Raw genomic sequence first — 25674 nt, forward strand, 5'->3', positions numbered from 1 at the left:
AGGCAGCCAATCAGCACCATCGTGAGTTTTTTCAGCTTTACTAATTGGCTGAGAACAGCTGACAGATAAGATGGGCCTCACAATGCTCCTCCCTTATGTCCTTTTCAGCTGTAATTCAGGAACAATATATAGCCAAAACTCTGGACCTGGAAAAACTTTTAGTTCCCAGTAATTTAACTTTTCACTGTGTTCTTCTTATTTTCAAGTCCTGTCTTCTGATAGAAGCATTCTGAGCATAAGGCCACATTCACACAAGCAATATTCTCGTGCGTGTTTCCTATGATGAAACTCGCATAATTATGAAATCCATTCTTTTAAATAGATTTATTCACCTGAGCGGAAAAAAAAATCACAGCATGTTCTATCTTTGGGCGTTCCCTAGGAACACCTTACCTATAGTTTTCAATGGGACCTTGAAAGACATCACATGGCACTCGCATGCTGTGCGATGTGCATGCAAGTGCAATGTTTCCCATTGGAGTCAATGGGAAATATTTGTGATCAAATCACATGCATGTTTCACGTTCAGGAGGATCGCAATTTCACAGAAGCGATGTGCTTTGCATCACCATGGAAATCACATGTTGGCAAGCGCGATATCAGACCAAGTTTCTTGGCCCAATATCGCGGTTGCCCATGTGAATGTAGCCTAAGTTAGTACAAAAATATAGGCTCTCTGTAACATTATACATCTTGTTAGAGATGAGCGAACGTACTCGTTTAGGGCGATTTCGCAATTGAGCAGCGCTTTTTCCGAGTAACTGACTACTCGGGCGAAAAGATTCAGGGGGGGCGGCGTGGTGGAGCGGGGGGTTGCAGAGGGGAGTGGGGGGGGGGAGAGAGAGAGACAGCTCCCCCCTGTTCCCCACTGCTACTCCCCGCTCCACCACGCCACCCCACGGCGCCCCTCAAATCTTTTCGCCCGAGTAGTCAGTTACTCGAAAAAAGCGGTGCTCGATTGCGAAATCGCCCTAAACGAGTACGTTCGCTCATCTCTACATCTTGTACTTAGCAAATAATGAACTAAGCCCCTGAAGCCATAATATAAAGTTCTGTCTAAACGGTAAGAGAAGCGCTACAAGTACATGGCCAGCATGTTGCGTTACATAATCCCATTAAATCAGGAGGCATTTTGAATTTCTTGATCTTTTCAGAGAATGAAGTGGGCAGGAATGAACCTCTGCACTAAAAGGCTCATTGTTAATCAAATAAAAAGCCTTTATAGCCTACCAGAGAATACAATCTATAAATCTGTCTGACATATAGGAAAGCTTTTAAGCGCACTTTTCACTGGTCATATGTTGCTAGGAGCTTTTTACAAAAATATCTTCCCAATAGGAACCCTTTCTGCACCCATTCAGTCTGCCATCCTCCATTCACATACAGTCACATTGGTTGGCAGCAAAATAATGACACTGTAACAAAGCAATCCCTTTCCATTGTTCTACATTACTAAAAAGATACAGTTAATTTAGTGCTGAGATGGATGAAAGGAGCAGAATGCAAAGCAGTCATTACATTAGACAGTAAGTAACACACAAATCTCGTATTGTTTAATATTTGTCAGTTTAAGGATAATACGTTACTAATACACTCTATTGCTCTACTTATCTTGGACTGATCCTGGCTTACAGTCTCTTTTATACTTCAGAGCTGCATTCACAATTCTGCTCGTTGCTCCTGGAAACCGTTAATAAACTTGTGTCAAAAGATGTGTCAAAAGATGTATCACTTATACTTAGCTGAGCTCCTATAATGTAGTAGGACCGTTAGGCCAGGTTGCAATATGACCCACCTTTTCGCTTTTTATCCTCCGGCCTTGTTGCGAAACTCTGGAGGGAAACTGATGCCAGAACTAATTGCGTAGTTTTCTGTGGAATCGTTCATGACATCCAGCGCTTCACTCCTGATGTCTCCCTGGATGCAGTGTTTTTCAGTCCATAAACAGATGCCATACTGGTCACAAGATGCACCAAAATGGCATAAGTTGTGTCCTGCTTCAGCATTAAACAACTGGCTCTACTCAACCAATACCGTGTATGTGAACTAAGCCTTGGAGAGGTTGTACTAAGATTACAAATTATTCCCTATCTACTCTCAAGAACAGCGATTACATATCCTCAGTGTCAGGTTATCCCTCACCCAACCTCCTGGAGGGAACGGAATGGAGCGCTGGTTGAGCAAAGTGTGCAGACAATCCATTCACTTTCAATGGGACTGTGCAAGCTCTCTGGTATTTCCATAAGCCCAAATACAAAGGAATGGACCGCGCATGCTCGTCTAGAGCTCCATTTATTCTGATGTCACTGCGGGGTGAGAATTCCCCCCCCCCCAACACACACACACAGTGACAGGTAGAGGGGGACACAGGACCCTCATTCTGGAGATCAACAGGGGTCTCAGCCTGTGGATAGGGGATAACGTGTATGCTTAGTACAACCCCTTTAAGGGCCTTTTTCATGGCTTGATAATTAAACAGGAAGGTTTGTCTGAACGTTGTTTTGGCCAATCATTGGACTGGGTAGATCGTTCATTGACTGATTGGCTCTTTTATGAAACTATAAAAAGGCTGGCTGGTAGGCTGTAGATCTCTTCATGTAAACGGGGACATGTGCAGTCACTAATGACAGCTTTATGGGACGAGCAATTGTTTGTAGCCTATTAGAGTCTGAACTGGCTTGTGTAAAGGCTTGGTGGACAACTACCAATATTATTTGTCGACACTGTCTACCAGAACATATGTATTGGTGTTAGGACTGTCTCACCTAAGTGTTTGGTAATTGCGGGTTTTGCAGGCGTAATACGCTATACCAATATCACATAGGCTGCTAAGTTGCTCCGCACACAAATTACGTATATTACATACATAAGAAAAATCACGGAATGTCCTTTCTTAGCGTGTATTACGTGAGTATACATGCCAAGATAGTACATGGCAATGGGTGGCCCGCAGCCTGTACACAATGTCATTCTGTACCGGCTGCGTGCCATGCACGTATATCTCGCAGCCTGCACTCTGTGAGATACACTCATGTGAGCCCAGCCTAAAATGACCTGTAGTTTTTCCTACATCACATTATTATACAGTATCTAGTATAAAGACTACACTTTCCAGATTGCAATTCACTAGAGCAAGTTCTGGGCATATATAGAGCTTGCAAGGAATGCTGGGAGATTTGTAAATTGTAAATGCAGTTTAGGACTATAATATCTGTTATAACTGAGGATAAGTATAGGGGGTGGACAAAAATATAGAAACACCGTACAAAATGCATGCCTTAAAATTGGTCTCTACATGCTTTACTAAAATATGATTTATAATCCCATGTAGCTTAAGTGGAGGTAAAATGCTGCTGGCCAGAAGTTAACATCTGCCCGGGCAACAAGGTTTCCTTTGTCAGGGGCTTCGGCCACTCAGCTGCTCTTACCAGCTGGCTCCCAAAACCACCCAGAGCAGGGCAAGAGGTGAAGTGAATACAAATTTGTCGGGAAAGCTCTCAGCCAAGCAAGGGTCAAAAGGGGAGCTCAGTGCTAATGGTTAAAATCTCATGTAATTCGTATGCTGTTTCCATATTTTTGTCCACCCCTGTATATGTAATGTAGTTACAAAGTTACTCACTTTCTGTGAACTGTAGGTCAATCAAAAATGGAAAATGTTTTTTAAGATAAACATATTGTACTTTTTAAAAGAAGTTGTCCATTTGGAGCATTCCTTTTCATTGGAATTGCACCCCGGTGATAAGCTGATCCCAGCAATCAGCTGTAATCCATTGGTGAATCCAGCAACAACTGTTCAGCAGCCAGGTAAACTTCCGTGTTCGGCGCTGCTGCATACGACACTGGGCACTAGTAAATTATTCACAGAAGGTTTTCTTTGAGATTTAACAAATGCCTGGTTGCATTACCTTCATCATTCACTGTAATGGATTTTAAGGACACCTATAAACTATTTCTAGAAGCCCTCAGAAGTAACCAGGATGAACATTGTGCAGTATCGCTGTTGATTTCTCCTTTCATTTGGTCTTTACAGCAGTGTTAGCCCATATGATGAAAAGGCTTGTAAGTGATATTTGAGCTGCTGTCACAGTGTGACTATAACTTGCAGTTTGAGCTTTTAGCCTGACTGCTATTAAATGTTAAATTGAAAAATGGATATCCGAGAACGAGTCGGAACGAATAAAGAATGTCTAACAATCCAGGATGTAACTTCACGCTGGTAGACGTAATGTTTTCATATGGGAACTCGTCCTGTTTTTTTCTTTTTCTTAGTTCTTTTAAACTTAGCAGACCCAAATTAGAAGGTTTGCGGGGTTATTCCAGTAATTACACTTCACAACCCACTGGGCTGTTTAAAAATGTGAAAAACAACCGATTTTAAATGGATAAAACATTGTATATCATCATCTATGTAAAAATCTTAATACAAACCTTTTTGGATTGTTGAGATATGATAAAGATTCACAACCTCTGGTTTGTGTACTCCAGGGGGTAGACACCTTGCTCCTAGCAGGTATTCGTCCTCTTCCCATGCTGTGCTTCTCACGAGTATGATGATGGCCTTGAGGATACTTTCAGCAGATGAGCAGATTGTATGTAGCCTAGGGATGAATGATTGGTAATGAAATGGTTTTTCCCATACAGAATGCATTGGTCAGCAGCACATCTTCCCCTTTTACATAGGGAGATGTGCCGATGACTAGTGAGCATTTTTATGTCTGCACAGAAAGATACGGTCTGCCAACAAATGAGTGTTTGCTCATTTGTCAGCTTATTGTTGGCCCTTATTATATTGGCCGATGATTGGGGAAGCGAAAATTTGGGCAAATATTCATTCTTTATCATCGGTTTGTGTAGAAGGGCCTTGAAATCTACAGTATGGTCATTCAAAGTGATGTTTTTTTCACCACTTTATCTAATGGGGCTTTGAGCAGACACTAGACGGCATGTAAAGAAGCATCTGGTTGATGACTTTCCCACAAACCATTACATCTTTCATAGCAGCTAATTGTTGGCCCTTTTTATATTGGCCAATGATTGGGGAAGCGAAAATTTGGGCAAATGTTCATACCTGATCATCGGTCCGTGTAGAAGGGCCTTTAAATCTACAGTATGGTCACCCGAGGTAATTTTTTTTTTTCACTGGTTCATCTAATGTGGCTTTGCGCGGACACTAGACGGCATGTAAAGAAGCGTCTGGTTGATGAATTTCCCACAAACCATTATATCTTTCATAGTTATTGCTTGAAATCTGTTATTCATTGGTTATCATACTGTGGCCACATTGCCTATTGTTGTTTTCTAATTACACAGCTTGGTACAATGAATAGATACTAATGATCATTGGGAATAGGTTAGCTGGCAAAGAAGAGAGGAAATATGGAAAGTCTGGTCTAATTCAAATTATACAATATATCAAGAAAATCTATACTTTAAGGCTGCGATGCACTATATTCTGTAACTGGATGCGTGTCAACATTTGATATATGGGATAAGGTCCTATTCAGATGGCGGTATTTGGTCAGTATTTTGCATCAGTATTTGGAAGCCAAAACTGAGTGGAACCTACAGAGAAAACTATAATGGAAACATTTGCATGTCTTCCATATTTAGGACCTAGTTCTGGTTTTGGATTCCAAATCCTGATGCAATATACTGACCAAATACTGCCTTCTGAATAGGGGCCTAAGGGTTCTGTAGCAATGTCATCAAACAGTTGAGGGGAACCTGGCCGATTATGTGATGTTATATACTAAAAAAATAATAGTTTGGATTAAAGGGGTTGTCCTGCTACCGGACAACATTCCCCCATAGCTCCAACTGTGCAAAAATAAGAAAAGGAGCTGTATTTACCCCTCCTCTGCTGCAGGGATCTAGCGTGTAGCTCCGCCGTCCTCCCGATCCTTGTTGTGGAAGATGATGTCACGGAATATCACCTGCGCCAATCGGAGTGTCGCCATTCCAAACTCCTGGCATCATGGCACCCAGGAAATCCATGCTGATGCCAGAAGAAAGGGTGGTATAGCTGAGGTCTCAAGCAAGTTATCACTGATCCACCGGGAGTATTATTATTAACCCACTTTATATTTCCAAGTAAAGTCCAAAAACATGTTAGCCATATTCTAGACTAATCAACAATGAAAGATTTCACAGATACGTAGCCCTGTATCCACATGTTATAGGAGCGCATGATCTTCCAGTTAAAATGAGTGCACTGTATGAGTAATAAACAGCACACATGAAACATAAAACAGATGGCAACAATGGACATACATATGGAAGGTAGCCAAGTACCATTCCATAGGGGCCAAATCTAAACCTACTCAACCGCGGCTGAACATGTCCAACATGTCCTCATTTAGTTAATATAACTAGGTAAAATATTAAGCTACTGCTGAATTCATGGTGTAGTGAACTCTCCTTGTATAATGAGTTCTGTCAAGTAGTTTGCATTTCATATATTTGATGTTATGTTAATTAGCACAGATATAGCAAAAATTAACCCCAATGCTGATAAAATGCTGCAAGTAGTTATCTTAACCCAACAAAAGCCACTGAAAACTCCTGAAAAGGCAAGAAACCGTTCTATACCCTAGTTTATTTAACGCATTATCATGGTAAAGCGACCCTGCAGTTTATAGACAAGATTCTCTCCCTAGACAAGAGGGGGTGTATTCCATGCAGACAGTTATTCTTTTCTGCTGCCACTCTGATCTCATCGTTTTAGGCCCTATTTTGACCATTCAAGTTGGCCGCAGCAATTTTCTAACTACTTAATCCACACTGTGCACTGCTCTCTGATTGGCCAGTGGAGTTTTAGAATACTGGTAGTCTAACACTACCAATGAACTATGCAGATTATGTTGTCTTGAGGTTTGTGGCAGCCATCTTGAACAACTGAAAATGGGACCTGGAACCAGTGGATTGGAGGGGTGGCAGAGAAGAACTTGGGATGGTTCACTTGGGATGATTTAGTGAATTCTGCACTGAGCAGGGGGTTGGACCAGATGACCCTGGAGGTCCCTTCCAACTCTACCATTCTATGAAAGGGCAACTACAGTTTATAAACTCCCTTCCTTCTTCATTCCAAGGACAGCATTTTCTCCCAAAACAGGAGGGTCAATTTAAACTTTTCCTAATTCTGTACATGCATGGGAAGTGATGTACAAAGAAGAAAAAGGTTCTCACTGCAAAGACCAAAATGGCCCCAATGTGATGCTGGGTTTTGCCATGTAAGACAGAAGAGTTTAGTGTTTGTTTTACCCCTCCACCCTCTTTTCATTACCTTTTGGTATAGTTTTACAGCCCAGTTTCTCTGGAAAGGGTAGTCCTGCACAGGTACTCATTACTCAGTAGGTAAGAAAATGAGACCACATAACACTCACATAGGGTAACAAAAGGGCCGCATAACACTCACATAGACTGCCTTTATGGTATGTATGCCCTTCTTGTGAGTTGATATTTGACAAGAAATGCATTAACCATTTCCAATCCACTATTTGACATCTTCCTACATTCTGATTGAAGCTCCAATGTCAGAAGATATATCCGACAGGGTATTCTTACTGTCTATTGCCAGCCACTCCGCTGTCAGAGCCTCTCTGGAGCACACACACTGGCTTTAGCCAGCAAATAGCACCATTGTATAACAGCGAAAAGAAAAAGCCTTTTAGGAAACCCTGAATCCAAAATTGGATTGGAAAGGGCTAAAGGGGTATTCCAATGTGTGAAAAGTGTAAATTGGAGGGGGTCTGATTGATAGGATCCCCACTGTTCCTAAGAAAGTCTTATTTCCCTGTCCTCCTCACTTCTGGGTGGCCTCTCTCACCCGCAATGATATAAATGAATGTAGCACAGATCGGCTTGTGCAGCTGCCAATCCATTTATTACAATGAGGCTGATGGAAATAGCCAAGCACTTTGTAGCAGTTAAAAATGAATGTAGCGGCACTGCTCAAATGCAACATGTGCTCTATTCAATCTCCTCTTCACTGCAGGGGCTGCTGCAAGGAGGATGGGGTAGACAGACCACTGTTCTCAGGATCATTGGGGGTCCCAGTAGTTGGCTCCCCATCGATCTATAAGTTTTTACCCATCCATTGCATGGCTGAACACTTTGAAAAATATCCTGTATACCCCTTTAAGCCTCGCCCCTACTAATGAAGACAGCTAAAACTACGTAAACTTTCCCCGAGGTTATTGTCCTTCTGTTGTAAGTGCCTCATTAACTATCAGAGCATTGAATTATAGCGTACCTTAATGACATTTAATAGCATGCATGGTGATGGACAAAGCTATTGGTCTTCTAGGTATAATTTATAATATACAATGTAGCGAATGTATTATCTTCCGCGCAATTACCATTAGGATATTAGTATGAATGGGTTCAATGTTAATCATTCATTTAACATGGAGTCTGAGTCTGCTGCAGCCTTTTCCATCATTAGCTGCCTAGTCTTTAAAAATAAATGTACTGAAAAGTATTTGTATCTGATCTTATGCTTTTGCGCCGTTGCCTGGCAACGGGAGCTGTTACGGAAAATCTGTTCCTTCTTTAAGGAATGCATGCCCCAATTTTGAGGATTTTTTTTCTCTCCGATGTAAGGTTTATTTTTCTTCTTCTAGATGGAAGGTCGGCTTTGCCAGTCCATTTGTTTTGACATACATGTTGAAATACAGATTTGACGAAACTACTGGTGCCAGACTTTGATGTTAGGGCTGTTGTAATGACAGATGTTTATGTCGGCGCTGGTTATCCAGATGGGAATATTCGGCACTTATTTTGCCCTCTAGCATAAACGTGCTTTCATTAATGAAGTGCAGCAATTATACACAAACACACTTGAAAAGTTTTAAGATGAATTAATTGCTCCTGTGATTATGCGTTTTTCTGTAGCCGACCTTTACATACCCAGTTCTCTTGGCATCTGCATATTAATTAATGCTAAACATTTTCAGCTTGTAGAATGTTAATTGTAGGATTTCTCAAAAAATACATATTTTTTTTTTTTGAAACTACATTGGTGGAAAAAAGTAGTACATTTGAATGTGATGTTGCCAGTAGCAACCAATGACAGTATTACCTATTTACTGTTTATACTGACCTACAGTCCCATGAACCCTGTGTAAAAGAGGCAGGACGTGTTCAAATATACATAAAAAGGCATTTCTGTGAGATTTTTGAGGACATTCCTGGGTAAAACTGGGCAGGGCTTAATTTGGGAAACTTTGTGCAGTCTGATTCTGCAGTCATTCTTTCTTCCAAATGTTCCATACTTTATGCTAACCTATGACATGTATGTTAAAGGGGTTGTCCAGGGAGGTCAAATTCTTAGCCCAGATTCACAGGGGAATATGCATAAGTGTGCATGCTTAGATACAGCATTTTTGCAGAATGAACATTGCTTTTTTGCGCATGCATTAACATGTTTTACACGTCCAAGTCGTGCACAATTGAGCGTGCAAAAAAATAGGCACCGATGCTTCCAGCTAAATGTGCTCCACTTACTATGCAATTACACCCTGTTTAATGCACCTCTCCTAGCGTATTATGTGTGCATTTGCGTATTCCAATTGACTTCTATGGGGACTTTTGGTGCACAGATGCACATGAAAACAGAGCATGCTGGGGTTTTTTTGGATTTTTTTTTTTTTGCATGACCGAAATGTGCCTAAAAATACACACGTGTGTACAAACTCATTGAAATCAATGGGTTCTATTCTCTGTGTATTGTGCAGAAAGATTTTGCATGCAAAAATACATGCGCAAAAGCGCCCATGTAAATTCGGAGTTACAACCTGCAGTGTCGGAACCTTCACTTCCAGTCCAGTTCCGAAACTGTCACCTGCATGATCTCTCTCTGTGCCTGTCACATCATCGCAGGAGGGCTGGTTCTTCCACTCATCTTAATGACTAAGCCAGCTCCCTTCTCTGTCATGACCAATGTCATAGAGTAGGGGGCTGGCGTAGTTATTAAAACGAGCAAAACAGCCAGTCTTCCTGAACCTCCCCACAATCATGAAAATGGAGGTCGCAAGAAGGCCCAAATGAGTGGAGCAGTTGTCACATGTGAATACTACTGCTATATTCATTTTAATAGAGCTGTTCAAGATAACTAAGTGTATTTTTTTTTGGGACAACCCCTTTTATGCTGCCCATAGTATTCTATGGGCACCTGCTCAACTTCCATGTGACACACATTGTTGTTTTTTTTCTCATGCATTGTAAAAAAAACTAAAATAGTAGCATGTTGCTACCTTCACCATATTACAATAGAGGTGCACTGAGGCACATAGTCTGCAAGACTACAAAATAATTTATAGACCTGATTTACAGCCTAAAATCGGAGGCTAAATAAGGATACTGTATATTTTTTTAAATGTGTAACAGCTTTAATAATAATTGTCTGACAATCTGACCTAATGTATATGCAGTTTATTTGTTTTTACTATATATGATAATGTCATTGAGGTTTCATGCAAATTAAACTTGTTGTAAATGCAGCTTTGGCGTGCATCCTGGTCTTTCCCTCTGCAAAGCAATCAGAACTCAGCTTTCATATCTTTAACTGCTGCAGTAAAATGCTATTGGCCATGTTTTCTGTTAGATAGTTTTGATAGAGGGGGCTCAGTGAGATCATATAAATTGCAGCAAGTGGATGAACCAAATGGAAAAAGGGTAAGTATTAGAGATGAGCGAGTATACTCGCTAAGGCACTACTCGCTCAAGTAATGTGCCTTAGCCGAGTATCTCCCTGCTCGTCCCGAAAGATTCGGGGGCCGCCGCAGCTGACAGGTGAGTTGTGGCGGGGAGCGGGGCAGAGCGGGCGGGAGAGAGGGAGAGAAAGATCTCCCCTCCGTTCCTCCCTGCTCTCCCCCGCAGCTCCCCGCCCCGCGGCGGCACCCGAATCTTTCGGGACGAGCGGGGAGATACTCGGCTAAGGCACATTACTCGAGCGAGTAGTGCCTTAGCGAGTATACTCGCTCATCTCTAGTAAGTATCCAGGTGGCACTCTTAAAAGGAATCTGTCACCATCTTTTTGCAGCTCTCACATCCAGGATTACATGGCTCGAAACGTGTAACCGTTCCTGTTTATATCCTCTGCTTCCCACTCCATTGCCTTTTCGAAGATATAATAAAAGCTATTTATAAGAGTGCTGGAAGTCCTGCTTTTCCTGTGACCAGTTGCTACTACTACCCTTGTACAATGCCGCTCACTACCTTCATGCAGTGACATACCTGTTATAGCCAAGGCATGACAGCCTTACTAACATTTGTTGAATTGACCAATATACCTCCTTCTCTGTAAACTACAGTCTCACAACAATCAGGCAGAACTATAGTGGGTGCCTTATGCCAACATAGTAATTGCATCTCTTTTCTAGTTACTTATTTTTTTATATGCATTTTTTTTTCTCTACTTTCTTTTGCTCCTTCAAGATTATTAACTTTGACTTGAGTAGACATTTTCTCAGAAAATATTTCCGCCGTTAGCAGGCAATTTGTTCTAACCTGTAAACTGTTCTGTCAAGAAAGGAAAAGGAACAATAAAATTGTCTTCTGCTATGAAATGCATTTACTTTCTTCTGTCACTTAGTTGCGGTGTTTTTGAACTGTTACAATGTCTTCTGTATTATGTTATCATTGATCTTTGTACTTTTTGTATAGTATTAATGTATGAATTTTCTACACTATTTCAATTGTATTTTGGATGTTTGTTACGTTATGCTTTGTCAATTGTCAGCACGATATTTGCTTGTGAGAGAATGAATATGAAAATGATTACGAGGAATAACAGGTGAACAAATCTATAATCCACTTCATCTTACAGGACCTGTATCGTCACCTGTCGTCGGATGATTTGGATTCAGTAGGAGACTCAGTTTAAAAGAGAAAATGGAGCAGTGTTTCTGGTTTGTGACTCGGTGATAGTTTAAGCTAATTAACGTAACTTGACGTGAAACAAAAGGCTGACTCTGGTTCATAAAGTATTCTTGGGGCACTAGGTATGTTCCATTTCTTTTATTCAAGCATATTTGGTACATTTCGAGAAGCATCTCAAAGTCAACATTCTGAATGTGCCTTCCAAAAAATGATCTCATCATGACTACATCCAAGTCTGCCGTTGTACTCGGTAATGCTTAGGCATTATTCCAGTATGCTGAGATTCAGGGGTTTGACATTTTTAATATATGCAGCCTTCTGCAGCAGTTGTGGTTTCTGGTCATTAAATATTACACAGTGCGCTACCACATAAGACTCGGCAGAGGTCATTTCTATCACCCAAATGTTAAAAGCAACTTTCTCCTTATATTATAATCTGTTTTTTTCCGCATACGCCAAACCATTCGATTTTATCTATGCAATATACAGTAATCCTGACTATCCAACACCATGTCAAATATTAAAAAGTGCTTTGGTTCACAGGCACGAGCTCTGGAAATATTAGGGGATTGTATGAACAGCTATTTTTGTAGGTATTGTTATTAATGGGTATAGTTAGAACATGATAGTTGTAAGTCTGTAATATTCACATTGGCTTCCCTGCCAGCCTCGAAGCAGATTGCCATAAATGACTGGCATGCTCTCAGGGCAACCACCTTCCCTGCTTCATTTTTGGATCGCTTCCTTTGGTAAAGGGAGGGATTCTGTTAATAACAATATAAGTAAAATGTCTTTAATCCAGCATCCAATAGTACAGAAATTCTAGTAATCCTGCAAGTGTTTCTAGGTTAGAACTTTAGAAGACAAGAAAGAGTAGACTAACCAGGAGAAGCCAATTATAAATCCCCCTTCAATGAAAAGTAATAGTAGCGGATTTTATGTTTGGGTCTTAATGCAGGTTCTGCCCAAATTTAATATACTTTTACATGATCATTTGATAATCCGGAACATTTGGTAATTTACTGTTTTTCATGCTGGATTAGGAGAATTTCTCTCTAATCTACCAGTGCTATTTATTTAGGTCCCTAATATGTTTTTGGAATGTAGCTCTGAACTGCAGAGTAATTCGTAAATTACATACCTCAACAGTGCTCTTTCTTTCGGATTATACACCTTCATATTGTAATTCATATGAATTAAACTAGTTAAAAAAATAATGTGATTTATGATTCCAATAGAGAAACAAAGTAACATTAACGGAGTTTACAGGATTCTAGAATTTTTTTTTTCAGAAACAGCACCACCTTGCATTGCAGCTCACCCTAAGGCCTCTTTCACACGAGCGTTGCGTTTTTGCGCTAGTTTAATCACTGGCAAAAAACATGTGCATGGGGAAAAGGCACGATCAAGTTGCGGCCAAATTTGGCATTCTCTCGTCCATTCACATGAGCAGCTGCAACGTATATATGTCACAGCACAGAATACCCTCGATCCGCATAAATCCTTGGCATGGCTTCTAAGGGTTGACTAGAGCCAGCTGTAATGTTTTCACAGCACTGGACGCGGCTAAACTTCCTCCACCTCCTTTTTTTTTTTTTTTGCAGCTTCCATAGACGTCTATGGGAGCCGCCAACCATTATTGGCCATTGGCGGCTCCCATAGACTATCCCAAGACCAATCTTTTCCGTCCGCGTATAAAATCAGCCACCTTAATCGGTCACTGATGTCTTATAATTCCTGGCATTTTTACGCATCTGAATCAATGCATTGAAATACAATACTTAAGATGGTCGCGATTTTTTTATTGCGGCTGAAATAGCCGCGTAAAAATACTCGTGTGAATAAGGCATTATTCAAGTGAATGGAGATGCAATGCCAGGCACATCCTGTGGAGCGGCATTGTTTCTGAAAAAACACAGGCCCTGGGGAGAATGTATCAAGGCTATGAAGTAGTTTTCTATAATCAAAAAGTTGCAAATTTATGCTCAACGAATGCTCAAAAACTTTTGTAACTTTTTGCAGTTGTACACCTCTCACTTCACTTTTCCAAAGTGCCTAGAAAAGGGGGCATGGCTTGAGTGGAGGGAGTTTTTTAGTTAGATTTAAGAAATGTGGGGCAATAGCTCTCCAGTAGCTGGGTGGCGTAAAAAGTAACTCTTTAGACCTATTTAAAGAGTTTACCATCCAATTTACCATTAGCATGCAACATTTGATAAATTCATCACAAATATGCGGAATACGGCCTCCAGAAAAACTGACTTAAAAAGGCAAATCAACCCTCCCTTCCCCACACTTTCTAATCCTGGACCGCCCCTTTAATTTTCACCCACCTAAACTGAGCTGCAGCAGGTTGCTTCCTATTAAGGTTGACCGTAAATTTTCCCATATAGAATATAAATCTAGCAGATAGACCATTAAATTCCCAATGTGCTGTTTATTCCTATTCTCTCTCCGCCCCCATTCGCTCCCCAGTGTGTATTTTATGAATCAGATGGGCAGCTTTTGTCTCGTTGTATTTTGCTAACGTCTATGCTATCACGTCTGAATTGCCAGGAAATTGTCAACTAATCATCATTTTGTGCTTTACTTTTAACTGCTTCTCTTGATTGATGAATGTTAACAGAGCTCTGTGATATCGCCTAATTTATTAATGCACAACCACTTAATATTCCAATTGTATCCATTGAAACGCTTATTGATCTTTTCATGTTAGCAATTTTTTAATTCCTTATTAATTCATGTTTTATAGGAACTGAATATTAAGTGTGTCTGAGGAGAGCGCTGTTATTTGGTTATTACATAGTTAAGACATTTTCTATTAATGAAATATACGTAAAGGGACCCCGTCACCTGCCTAAAGCATCAATAACTAACTCATGGTGCTGTTAGGGGAGGTGATGGGGAGTCGGAGGATGGATTTTTTATACTCACCCACGCCTTGGCTTCTGTACTGCCTGCTGCTAAAGTCCACGTGGTGCATGTAAATCGGACTCTAATCTTTGGAGTCCCATGTGTGCACTCGGACTCGGACTTCAGGGAGCGGGTGAGTAGAGAAAATACATCATCTGACTCCCCGTCACCTCCCCTAACAGCGCCATGAGTTAGTTTATGATGCTTTAGGCAGGTGATAGGTTCCCTTTAAAGGGATCATCCTACCAAAATCATTTATCATCTATCACAGGATAGGTGATACTGATAAACGTATGATCACTGGGTCCAACTGCTGAGACCCCCAGAGATCACAAGAACGACGCGCCCTGAATCCCCCTAGTGAATGGTGCACATGCATGTCCACAACTCCATCCATTTCCATAGGACCAAAGGAAATGGTTAAGTGCTGCTTTTGATTATCTCCATTAATAGTGAATGAGTGGTGGTCACACATGTTCACCGCTGCTCCATTTACTATGGGAGTTCAAGGTACAATGCGGTCATGATCCCCGGGGATCCCAGTGTTTGGATGACATGATGATCATACATTCGTCATCCATGCTGTGAATAGATGATTCATGTTTTTGGTGGGAAAACTCTTTTAAAAGATCTCCTATATAAAAACTATGTCATAGTAAAAAAAAGAAAAAGGGGGTTTGTTGACCATAGCAACCAAAGTTCCATATGGACTGGTTGCTATGGGGAACAAGGAAACTTTATTGGCTCTTTTTCTCCAATCGCATAGTTTTCATACATGAGGCCCAGGATTTTTCAGTATTTTCTATGTTTGTATGACATTGATGGTCACAACAGCTAATATCTGTGAGACAGAATCAAATTTATTGAGATTTTAAGGTGAACCCTCATGATCATTAGTTCTGTTACCAAAATGGCTGACAAGTAACATTTGGGATTGGCACATTTGGATCAGCTTCAGTAGTGTTAAGGCAGCAGAAATGCAGTCTTAAGCTCTCACTCACAACCTGAAGGTTGCGAGTTCAATCCCCACTTGGTTCATGACTCATTTTACCTTCCATCCTTCCGAGGTCGGTAAAATGAGTACCCAGCTTGGTGGGGGGTAATAAATAAATTACCTGAAAGCACTGCGGAATAAGTTGTCGCTATACAAATAACAAGATTCGTTATAAATATGAAATGAAAAGTGGGGAACACATACAAAAATAATATGTAGATAAATCATCCGCCCTGAACAATCAGTCAGATATGTCAGAGGTGGAATATAAAGGCAAGAATCTGCTTGGTTGTCATTAGCAACGTGGACGTTTTTGGTCTGTGCCTCACTGAGCTTCAGTGTCGTTGTTACCCATTGTGACCAATCAGAGTTCAGCTTTCATTTTCTAAGCTGCTTTTGGAAATGAAACATGGACTGTGATTGGTTGCAGCCAGGACTGTCCTTTCATTGGATTCAGGCCTCATGTCCACGGGCAAAAGAAGAATTAAAATCCGCAGCGGATTTTAACTCTTCTCCTGCCCGCGGATCCGCATCCCATAGGGATGCATTGACCACCCGCGGATGGTCAATAAAAGTGATTTAAAAAAAAATGGAGCATGCAAAAATCTGGACCATGCTCCATTTTCGTGTGGGTCTCCCACGGGGACGGCTCCCGCAGGCTTCTATTGAAGCCTATGGAAGCCGTCCGGATCTGCGGGAGACCAAACTCGGAATTTACTCACCTGCTCCGGATCTTCCCTTCACCGCGGCTTCATCTTCTCTCCGTTGCAGCCGGATCCTTTTTCTTCGGGCCGGCGCATGCGGGCGGCACGCAACCGACGTGCCCTGCGCATCCGCCAGGCCGAAGAAAGAAGATCCGGCTGCGACGGAGAGAAGATGAAGCCGCGGTGAAGGGAAGATCCGGAGCGGGCGAGAGGTGAGTTTATTCTTATTTTTATGCCTCATGTCCGCGGGGCAGGAGGGACCCACTACGGATTCTACATGGAGAATCCGTAGCGGGCCTGATTTTCCCCGTGGACATGAGGCCTCACAGATCTAATGTTTGTGCATTGCACAACTTTTGCGTCCAGTCCTCAAATTAATTCTACTATAGGGTTCTTATGTCTTAGGGTAAAAACACACTGTAGTAGGCGGAGCTACGAAGCTTAGTTGTGCCTGAACGAGGAAAATTGATTTGCCTTCTTCGGCTGTTCAAACTCCGCACCAGAGCGCATGAGTTTGAAAAGGACAGCGGAAGACAGGTGCGGCCCGATCTTTCCAACGCAATGCATTCACTACATACGGGGAAGACAGGGCAGGTCCTATATTTTCTTGGCCGTAGTATTCACGGCCGAGAAATCCCAGCAATGAAAACGAAACCATTGAAATCAGTGGTTTCGTTTTGTCCCGTTATACGGCCATGATTATCACGGCCATTTAAGGGGGAAAAAACACTTCCATGTGTTTTTGCCCTTACTATAGTTTTTAAATAAAGCCAAGACGTTTATGGTTTAGTCCGTGATTAGGGATATTCTTACACCATTGAAATATACTGTATAGTAGCAAACACTGAATGCATATTCTTTGAAGTTCTAGATAGGTGCCAAGTATTTGTCCAAAGATCCCACATATACTACAGGCAGCCATTTTGAAAGCAGAATTAATATTCACGTGTCAATGCCTTTTAAATATTAGCAACACTGGGCCTTACGTATCAAATGTCTACGATAAAAGGCACCCCTCTTGTTCATAGTAACCAGTCAGGGTTTTTAGCTTCCAAACTACACTGATAAAATCAGAGGATTGGTAGCCATGAGCGTCAAGGAGGCTTTTTCTCAGTTTTCATACATGAGGCCCATTTGGCACTTTCGTATTGATTGCACCTTGATGGGTTCTTCTGTTGTAATACTGATTGTTTAAAAACTGGACGAAATATCAATGTTAAATTATTATTGCAAACGTTCCATTAAACTACAAAGCTTATCTACAATAAAATCTTAAGATGAACACATGGCTTTGTCTTTAGTCACCTCTTCTTTTGCTAGAATCCTTATCAAACTACAGTGAGGCCTCCTTATGTAGTTCTGATGTATTTGCATGAAGTGTGGACACATTATTAATGGACTCAGCCTTTTTGATACGTTTGTGCACAGAACAAGTACAGCGCCCCTCACTGATATCCCCAACACGTCAGGTCAAACATCATTTATGGTCCAAATGGTCCAAAATATTCATGTATTATATCACAAAAACGTGGGAAAGACAATAACAAAAATATAGTAGTAGGAATGCTATCCCTAACCAACAGTGGCATTGCGGACTCTGCCTAAAAGCCAGGAGATCACCCCAATAGGGATGGGCGCACACCTGAAACATAGGGAGCCTTAATCTGTCCCTAGATGGAGGATAGGGTAGGAGCTCCACGCGAAATCAATAGCCACAGGAAATTAGCTGGCAGGAGTTCACTGTTCAACCAGACACCATAGACAGGATATAATTCAGACGGGTAAAGATTCCGGCATCTAGCAACCCTTTGGACAGAGGGAACAGACAGGACAGGGATCAGTCGTCTGACAATCCAACAGACGGATGGCACAGAAAAGACAGGACTCCAATGTCCCACAACTCATTGGACAGGGGGTGCAGACAAGACTGAAATATGCATAAAACTGGATTCAGACAGCAGACCAAGTCAGACCAGAGATCCAAACAGCATTAAGCCAAATGAATAATCAGCCTCCACGTAGGAGCAGGACCAGAACAAATATACATCCCTAATGGCTGATTGGCCAGCTAGCCGAAACCCCTCCATGTCGGCCAATTAGTCCGTACACAATAGGAGATGGTGAAACAGGGTAGAGAAAAAGGGAAATTAAACACTGAGGGATTTCCAACAGAAGGCACCTAAGGGCTTCCTACAGTAACAAGAAAGAGGCACTGCACAGCACCTAATAAAAGGTTATAGGCGCTGACGGTGCGACCAAGTAGACCGAGGCTGACGGCATGACATGACTTCAGTTCCACTACCTAATTGTGGCCGGCACGCTGTAACACTTTTTTGCTTGAGGATGTATTGAACAATAGCATAATGTTCACACATGTAATAAGTCAACATGCACATTATATGATCTCATGTACGTTTGTGATGACATACACGATGATATCCAGTCAGTTATTTTAAGACTATATGGGGTAATCAGTTTTGAAACCTATTGGCAATTGACCTGAAACTATTTGCTAGAAATTTTCACAGTGGGATAGACTACAGCTAAGGCCATATTCAGATGGGCAGAACTCACATCAGATAGCACATGGATAGCCATCCATCTGATATTTATGTACCCAGCATATTGCATGTGCTTTTCTCATCTGTGAAAACACATAAAAATCAAATATGCAGAGATTTTTATAGTCCATGTGAAAAATCAGCCATGCAAATATTCTCATTGGCTGTTTTGGCTGGTCCCTTAAATTTGCTATTTAGGATCCCATGAAAATGTCACCTATTAAGGCCCATTCACATGGTTGTATATTTGAGCCACATGCTGTCCATGTATTCAGAAGGCTGCACATGGCCCAAATATTTAGCTGTGTGAATGGGCCCTAATAGAGACATTTCAATGGGATCCTACATAGCAAATTCAGAGGAACAGCCCAAATATTACAGAATTTCAGCATTTATAATAATGGGACAGATTTATTATTAATAATGGGACGTTTTTCTGGCACATATTGCGCCAAAAACAGTATTGTATGCTTCGCACTGCATTTATTATATTTTTAACAATTTTAGACACTTTTTATGCCTTACCGGACAAGAAAACTTGGTTTCAGTGAAAGGCTATGTTCACAAAGGGCGGATGTGCCGCAGATTTTCCATGCAGACCCTACACACAGAGAAATCCACAGCATTTACAGTAGCAGCAAAGTGGATGAGATTTTCAAGATCTTGTCCACATGCTGTGAAAAAGATCCACACAAAACCCGTGGAGAAATTGACATGTGCTGCGGAAATTAGATCTCCAGTATTTTAATTTTAGCACCGTTAGCACTGCGGACTCCACCTTGTCTCAATAAGGAGATTAATTCAGCACCAACATCCATGTTAAAAAATGCGGCAAACTCCACATCAAGTGGTGCAGGTTTTGATGCAACTTTCAGCTGCTGCAGAATGTCTACTGCAGACATACTGCAGCAAATCTGCCCCATCTGAACATGCCCTAAAGGGGTGTGCCTAAGTGGGAAGGAGGAAAGACATTGTGCAACGAAAAATGCACCATCATTTTGATGCAAAAGCTGGTGTAAACTTAGCCAACTAACAGGTGGTATAAAGTTAGACGACAAAGTTTACAAAGGCCATGAAGACTGAGTAACTGACTGACTCACCACTAATTCTCTAACTTCCCGGTGTCATACAAGCATGAAATTTGGCAGGAGCATTCTTTAGGTCCTACATAGGAAAAGTTAAAGGGTCACAACTCGATTATTGCATGCTAAGTGTAAAAGTATTGGCACCCCTGTGTAATGTACCCAAGCTAATACTCTAACTTCCCGGTGTCGTACAAACATAAATTTTGGCAAAACCATTTTTTACATCCTAGATAGGAAAAGTAAGGAGGTCACAACTCGATTATTCAATGCTAATTGCAAGAGTATTGTCCTCCTATGTAATGTAACTTCTCAGTGTCGTACAAGCGTGAAATTTGGCACAAGCATTATTTACGTTCTAAATAGGAAAAGTAAAGGGGTTGCAACTCGATTATTCAATGCTAAGTGCAAAAGTATTGGCACCCCTGTGTAATGTACCTAATATAATTCTCTGACTTCCCAGTGTCGTACAAACATGAAATTTGTCATGACCATTCTTTAGGTCCTAAATAGAAAAAGTAAAGGGGTCACAATTTGATTATTTAATGATAAGCGCAAAAGTATTGGCACCCCTATGTAATGTACCTAATCTAATTCTCTAACTTCCCGGTGTCGTACCAACATAAAATTTGGCATGAAAATTCCTTAAGTCCTATATAGGAAAAGTAATAGGCTCACAACTCGTTTATTCAATGTTAATCGCAAAAGTAAGTGCACCCCTATGTAATGTAACTTCCCGATGTCGTAGACGTGTGAAATTTGCACAAGCATTCTTTAGAAATAGGGTCAAAAGTAATGGAGTCACAACTCGATTTTTCAATGCTAATTATAAAAGTAACTGCACCCCTATGTAATGTAACTTCCTGGTGTCGTACAAGCATTAAATTTGGCATGAGAATTCTTTAGGTCCTAAATAGGAAAAGTAAAGGGGTCACAACTCGATTATTCAATGCTAATTGCTAAAGTAAGTGCATCCCTATGTAATGTAACTTCCTGGTGTTGTACAAGAGTGAAATTTGGCACAACAATCTAACTGACCTCTGTGTGCTGTAAAGTACATAAGGAAGTGGCCATGGACTACAGGGATGGAGCATGCCTTTAAGGCTAAGAAAGGGCTGCAACCTCCAGTTTGGGGGTTAAATTTGAATAAAAGGGGTGTTACCTTTAAGGGTAAAAAGTGAGAAGTGGAGGGGTGACACATTCTGCAGAGGGACATCAGTACATGCAGACTGAGGAGAATCTAATGCTGCTCTATGTGTATACATATTTTATTCCTCGTTCCTCTGAAGTAACCATGACTTCATGAACATTTTTTGTGCAAACAACAGGTAAACAGCTGTACCAATTTAACTCGGGTGAAGCCAGGTATATCAGCCAGTTTCTGTATATTGTTTCTGCAAAATCAGCTTAATAAACTTGACTACTGTCAGTGAAGCCATAGCCATTCCTAAAATATAGTATGGCTTAATCCAGGAGTGCGCAACATGCAGCTCAGGGGACACATGCTGCCATTTTATGCGGCCCCAATCATCTGGGAACAGAAATATCTACGCATGGCTGCTTACATGTAGTTTTCATGTTAAGGTGTAGATGAGTGGGATATAGCAGGGCAACAGGAATGGACAAGTACTAAAGGTACATGTATAGCCATGTCTGGGCCACCTATATATTAGGACAAGTACTAATGGTGATAATTTCCAAAAATTGGCAAAGGCAAAAAGATAGCCTAATGGTTATACCCTCCCAAAAGACAATATTCTAAAATTATATACTTTACTGATATATATGCGCTCAAAACAGACAAATACACTTTGAAATTAAGGAATAGGTTTCTGAACTAAATCCTTACTGAGTCCTTAAAAGAACTAAATATATATTGCTAGGTAGGCTGTGAGAGAAATAGTCTTTAGCCACTAGTATAGTCACAGAGCATGCAGTGTTTGCAGAAATGACGTAACTATTGGCAGCCAAAAATGGGATGCACGGTGTGTCAGTTAATAGAGGAGCTATATATGCAGCCGAATTATAACCTTCCAGTGAACTGCTATGCTGATTTTACATAAACCACATTTGTGACAGAGGCTGAAGATGTCAGAAAGGTCTCACCACAAAAAGATTGCCTCAACGCCTAGCTACCTATAATCATTTTTGGCATAGTTGAGCCATCCTTAAACCTAGTCTAAAGAAACATGTAACACATGCCCTTCCAACATATTTCGCCACACAGGCTTCATCAGGGGAGCTCAGGTAGGCTATAGCCAGTAATGGTACCATAAGTACTAATGGTGCACAGTGTAGTCATGTTTGGGTCCCTTATATTAAGGGTGCACTGTGTAGACATATATGGGCCCCCTATATATTAGCACAAGTTCTGAGTGTGCTCTGTGAGGTCATGCTTAGAACTCCTATATATTAGTAGAAGTACTAAGGGTGCTCTGTGAGGTCATGCTTAGAACTCCTATATATTAGTAGAAGTACTAAGGGTGCACTGTGTAGTCATCCCTAGAACTTCTATGTATTAGGACAAGTACTAAGGACGCATTGTGTACCCCTATATATTAGGACACATAGTAAGGTTGCACTGTCTAACCATGTATGGGCCCCTTATATATTAGCACAAGTACTATGGGTGCACTCTGTAGTCATCTCTAGAACTCCTATATATTAGGACAAGTACTAAGGACGCACTGTGTACCCCTATATATTAGGACACATAGTAAGGTTGCACTGTGTAGCCATGTATGGGCCCCCTACATATTAGTACAAGTACTATGGGTGCACTCTGTAGCCATGTATGGGCCCCCTATATAAAGTTTCTTGACCCGTTTGGCTCTCCATAAATTAGTATATGAGTCAGAGGCATTGTATATGCATGCAGCTGCAGTGTTCGAGGAGAAGGCCCACAGCTGAGAAGACAGCGGGGTAGAGAAAGGCCTTGTTAGGGAGCTCTACTATCTCCTCCCTCTAAGGGTAGCTTGGGGCCCGACCACGTTACTGCTGGTGGAGATAACAGGGGTAGTAATTGGGGGTTACCTTAAGTCCAGTTGTCACTTGTGGCACCACCGTTCCTTCTCCAGGGCTGGATCTTGCAAATGATTAAAGTAGTCTAACACCAGAGGAGTATATTTTGGAACAAAACCTGGAACAGTCGATCTTGTCCATTTACTTAAACATTTGCATAAAGTCACTAACAATTGCTGAACAGTTGTAGAAATCACAGTTCACACTTATAATCTCTCGGTGGGGCTCACAGCATAATTGTACCATCCACAGTCCAAGTTATCTGTAGGCTCCATTACGCCCGGTACTCACTTTCTCTCTCCATCAGCAATACACTCACATTCTCTTTTCTTCGCTATAAAGTGGTCTCTTTCTCTCAGCATTCAACAGAAGTACTGAGGATCCCTGGGTTGAACAGGCCCAGGCTGAGCACAAGGAAGTCCCTCGGCCTCCTCCATGCTCCCCACACAGACCGATCACCACAGATTACAATCACGTGACCACAAGCGATACACAGACAACGATACATTTTCCAGACAGGACAGAACAAACCATATGTTAACCCTTTCAGTCCTGCAGCCATCCAATCCACATAAATCAAATGCACTCCATAAACAAGGCAATGAGACATGAGACAGACATAGAACATTATGGAGGGGCCGCATTAACTCTGGGCCACTACACAGCTCTCTTCATCGTAGTTTATAGGACTTAACAAATTCCAGGCCATACACTGCCCTTCCTCTATGGAGTGCTAATTGGGGAGAAGGTGACCCCCATTCTCCCAATAGGTGGGAGTTCTGTTACTTTGATTTATTATGGCATATACTTAGATTCATGGGTATATCATAAATGTACCCTTGTGGCCTTTTGAATAGGTTCAGTTTGGCAATGTGGCCTTCAGACCAGAAAAAAAATGTGAAGCCCTGGCTTACACCATGCTGATAGTTGTTATGTACAGAAGTTATGCCAAGCAGTGCAATTATATCTTGACTAACCTGTCACCGGTGACAACCGCTCATCTTATTCTCAGCAGTCGCACAATCCTGCTGTCACTGGAATAAATATATATGTACTGCCAGACTGAGGGCACAGTTATATCCTGACAGCAACTTTATATCTTCATCTTACATATGGAATAGCATAGGCTGAATGTACACAACAGGATCCGGTGATGTGAGATTCTTATGTATAGTTAGATATACAGTACATAAGAGATGAAGCAATCATGCAACTTCTCAAATAAGATAGCTACTACCGGTAATAAGGTCACTTATATGTCATCAGACAAGAAACTGCAATTGCTGTCCAGCAATTAGTGATAATGCCCCCGCAATTACAGCAGATTGGCTTCAGCCAGTAGGGGCACCCTAAAGCCTGTACACCGAGGCCTTATTCCCATCAGCGGTTTTACACGGCTAATTTAGGTGCGATGAAAATTGCATTCATTCACACGGCAATTATTAGCTGCGTAAAAACACCTGGGCGCCAAATAGACAAGCCGATCTTTTGACGCGGACGGAAAAGATAGGTCTTGACCTATGTCAGCCAGCCGATCAGCCAGCAGCTCCCATAGGCTTCTATGAGAGCTGCCGGCAAAGGAAGGGGGAGGAAGTATAGCAGAGGCTAGCGCTGCTAAACTATGTCAGATGGCTCTATTGAGCCAGTTGAAAAATTTCTCCTGGTCAAAGAATTTTCAGGCTGCGGCGTATATGCGCCGCACCCGGCCGTGTGAATGGGTGAGAAAACGCACGATTTAGCCGTGCCTTGGTCGTGGCTTTCTCTTGTTAATGCAATTTTCGTTCGTAATGTGGGCGGACGAAAATCGCAACACTCGTGTGAAAGAGGCCTGCCAATGCTAATCCAATTAATCAGCACAGAGGAAGTCATTTATGATGGGCATCACAATAGTGCTACATACAAACAGATTGCAGGTTTTCAAAAAGCATCCTCATCCTTGCTTATCTGATCCAAATTATGGGTTAAAAGGGTTATCCAAGATTAAAAAATAGGGTCTACTTACGTTTTAGAAACCACATAACTCTTCTCGTTGGTTGTTTCTAGTATTGCAGTTTGATCATTTAGCTGAATTGGGGATGAGCTGCAATATCAAGCCCAGACCTTGGACAAGAGTGGCGCTATTTCTGGGCCAAATGCACACAGTTATTTCTATTCTCATACAATTTGGGATGAGAATCTCGTTTTGTATGAAGAGCTGTAAGGATCTTTCACCTTTCACTGGTCAAAAACCATCTCCTCTTCCATTGTAGTAGCTGAAGCGCTATGAAAAGTGTCAACCACTGTTCAGAGCCGAAAATATGGTGACTTTAGTTTTTCCAATAGAAGATGACGTGGGCAGAACGGACACTTGTTTTCCTTTTCACTCAATGCAACATACATGGAAGATATATGCAACACTATACACATTAATTCACATACATCTAGGGTCCAATTAAGTCCAAGCATACTGCAAGGTGAATAGAGCTTTCAGCCACCATGGATGTTAATAGCAAGTAGGACTAGAGTTGCCCTTTGAAATATCT

General features: G+C 41.4%; 1 protein-coding gene across 5 annotated transcripts in view; it reads left to right on the forward strand.

Annotated features, from left to right (window-relative positions):
- The window catches only part of DCLK1 (doublecortin like kinase 1), a 382755-nt gene that overhangs the window by 267830 nt on the left and 89251 nt on the right, over positions 1-25674 (forward strand). The window contains exon 7 of one of the 5 annotated variants that reach the window (XM_066582790.1): positions 11828-11909. The exons of 3 other annotated variants lie outside the window; for them this stretch is intronic. In XM_066582790.1, coding sequence (XP_066438887.1) covers positions 11828-11884 — 57 coding nt within the window. In that variant the 3' untranslated portion in view covers positions 11885-11909. Of the gene's footprint in view, positions 1-11827; positions 14720-25674 lie in introns of those variants that run through there. One more of the 5 variants, XM_066582781.1, reaches the window with a different exon arrangement.

Source organism: Eleutherodactylus coqui, chromosome 1 (assembly GCF_035609145.1).
Source record: "Eleutherodactylus coqui strain aEleCoq1 chromosome 1, aEleCoq1.hap1, whole genome shotgun sequence".
Lineage (NCBI taxonomy): Eukaryota > Metazoa > Chordata > Amphibia > Anura > Eleutherodactylidae > Eleutherodactylus > Eleutherodactylus coqui.